Source organism: Alligator sinensis, unplaced genomic scaffold (genome assembly GCF_000455745.1).
Source record: "Alligator sinensis unplaced genomic scaffold, ASM45574v1 scaffold998_1, whole genome shotgun sequence".
In the NCBI taxonomy this organism is placed as follows: Eukaryota; Metazoa; Chordata; order Crocodylia; family Alligatoridae; genus Alligator; species Alligator sinensis.
In genome coordinates, this window is record NW_005842630.1 from 133,801 (window position 1) to 136,289 (window position 2,489).

A 2,489-nucleotide genomic window follows, 5' to 3' on the forward strand; every position below is an offset into this window, starting at 1 on the left:
GTGTCCTGGGTCACTCTCTTGTCCATATCCAAGGCCTGTGACTTGTTCCCCCAGCTTCTGACACTGTGCCCCCCCTCCCTTCTCAGGTGACTCAGCTAGACATGGCCTTCATCCGCAAGGATCCCTATGGCATGGTGCTGATCATCGGGCCATGGAATTATCCTGTCCAGCTCATCCTGGTGCCACTGATTGGGGCTATTGCTGCTGGTAAGTGCCCAGTGCAAACGCACACCCTTAGCAGAGACCCGTATCCCCTTGTGAAGGCTCCCCATACAGCGCTTCCTACTACCTCTCTTTGGAATACCTCTCCTGTAGTGGGTCAGGGTGCTGAATTATTGGGGTGGTTCAGTGCTACGAGAGTCAGCTTCTGCAGTGGGTCCAGGCTCTGTGACTAGTGGCTGTGTGGGTGGTGTCTCTCGGCTCTGTGGTGATGTCCCACTTGTCTTACCTCCAGGTAACTGTGTCATCATCAAACCTTCTGAGGTTAGCAGCTGTGTTGAGAAGCTCATAGCTGAGATGTTGCCCAGCTACCTGGACAAGGTGAGGAGCTGTGCCCTCCCCTGGCACTTTGGCTCATCCCCTATGTTCCCCTGCACCATGTCTCCACCCACAGCCTATTCCCTCACACCTCATGGTCCCATGTTCATCCCTCAACGTTTTCCCCTGCATTGAGAGTGAATGGGGTAGTGGGGAGAGCTGGATAGAGGGAAGGTCTGGGCAGGGTTCCCACACACACACACCCACACACACACACCCACACACTTTTTGATGGGCCTGACCAAATTCCATTCAGAAGGGCCTGGTGAACTTCATCCTAGGCTACTGAAGGAACTGGCAGAGGTAATATTAGAGCCTTTGACAATAATATTTATGAAGTCATGGGAGATGGGTGAGATACCAGAAGAGTGGAAATGAGCCAGTGTAGTACCCCACTCTAGAAAGGCAAGAAGGTGGGCTTCGGGAACCACAGATTGGTAAGCCTTACCTCAATACCAAGGAGTTTACTGGAGCATATCCTAAAGAAGAGTATTTACAACCATCTGGAGAAGGAAAGGCTGATCACAAGCACTTGGCATGGATTTACTAAGAACAAATCACATCTAGCTAACTTGATCTCCTTCTTTGACAAAGAAGCTACTTGGGTGGCTGAAGGAAATGCTGTGGATATAGTGTACCTGGACCTCAGCAAGGCTACGTTACCTTTTCATAAGCAAATTGGAGAAATGTAGGCTAGATGAAACTACTCAGGTGGGTAAACAACCTGCTCAATAGCTGCAAGCAAAGAGTACATAGATACATACATACATAGATCCAGGTCGGAATGGCAGGAAGTTTCAAATGGAGTTTCACAGAGTTCTGTCGTGGCCCCATTGCCGTTCAACATGTTTGTTAATGATTTGGAAGCTGACACAGAAAGCTTCTTAAGCAAGTTTGCAGATGACACAAAACTGGGAAGGATTGTGAATACACTGGAGAATGGGAGTGCAACTGAGAAGAATCTTGACAAATTGGAAAGCTGGTTGGAGCTAACAGGATGAAGTTCAATACTGACAAATGCTACAACTTCAGATGAATAATCAGAAATACAAAATGGGTGACACTTGGCTGGATGACAGTACTATAGAAGAAGATATGGGAGTCTTGGTAGATCAGACTCAATATGGGTCTGTAGTGTGATATAACTGCACAAAAGGTGAATGCAGTTTTGGGATGCATCAATAGAAGCATTAGGTACACGAAACGAGAGATGATAGTTCTCACTACTAGGTGCAGGTTATGCCTCATCTAGAGTAACGTGTGCAGTTTTGGGCTCTACATTTTAAAGGTATGTGGAGAAGTTAGAGAGAGACCAGAGGCGGGAAATAATAATGATAAAGGGCTTGGAAGGCAAGTCATACAAGGAGAGGCTGAAGAAAATACGCATGTTCAGCTTGCAGACAAGGCACTTAAGATGGGACAAGATAGCAGTCTTCAAATACCTGAAGGGCTGCCATAAAGAAGAAGAAAAACACCTTTTCTGTGTTGATTCAGAGAGTAGGACTTGCAGCAAAGGATGTTTATATTGGTTATTAGTAGGGATTTCTGGAATTCACTCTGGAAGTGCACAGTGTGGTGGCTTCTGTAATCTTGGAGTTTCCCCCATCAGGTGTGGGTGACGAACAACAGGGTCTCTCTGCCAATCAGCAGTGGGGTGGGGGCTACACGGGGGAGACTCCAAAATCAAAGAAGCTGCCGTGCCGCAGACTTTCAGCGTGAATTCTGGGGATCCCTAGATGTTAGAAAACATTTCTTCACTGTTAGAACAGCAAGGCAGTGAAACAGACTGCCTAGGAAAGTTGTGGACTTTTCATCGTTGCGGGTGTATGAGAAGACGTTGGGCAGACATTGGTCAGGGGTGTTCTAGGCATAGCTATCCTAGGTTTTACTTTTGTTATTTCCAGTCATGGGTGACTGGTGCCTCCTTAGTCAGGGACACGTCCCCCTCCTCT

General features: G+C 47.4%; 1 protein-coding gene across 3 annotated transcripts in view; it reads left to right on the top strand.

The window, feature by feature from the left end:
• LOC102380930 (aldehyde dehydrogenase family 3 member B1-like) overlaps nt 1-2,489 on the top strand; it is a 16,229-nt gene that overhangs the window by 3,692 nt on the left and 10,048 nt on the right. For all 3 annotated transcript variants that reach the window (XM_025215214.1, XM_006033403.3, XM_025215215.1), the window contains 2 exons: nt 87-207; nt 455-540. In XM_025215214.1, coding sequence (XP_025070999.1) covers nt 87-207; nt 455-540 — 207 coding nt within the window. The remainder of the gene's footprint in view (nt 1-86; nt 208-454; nt 541-2,489) is intronic.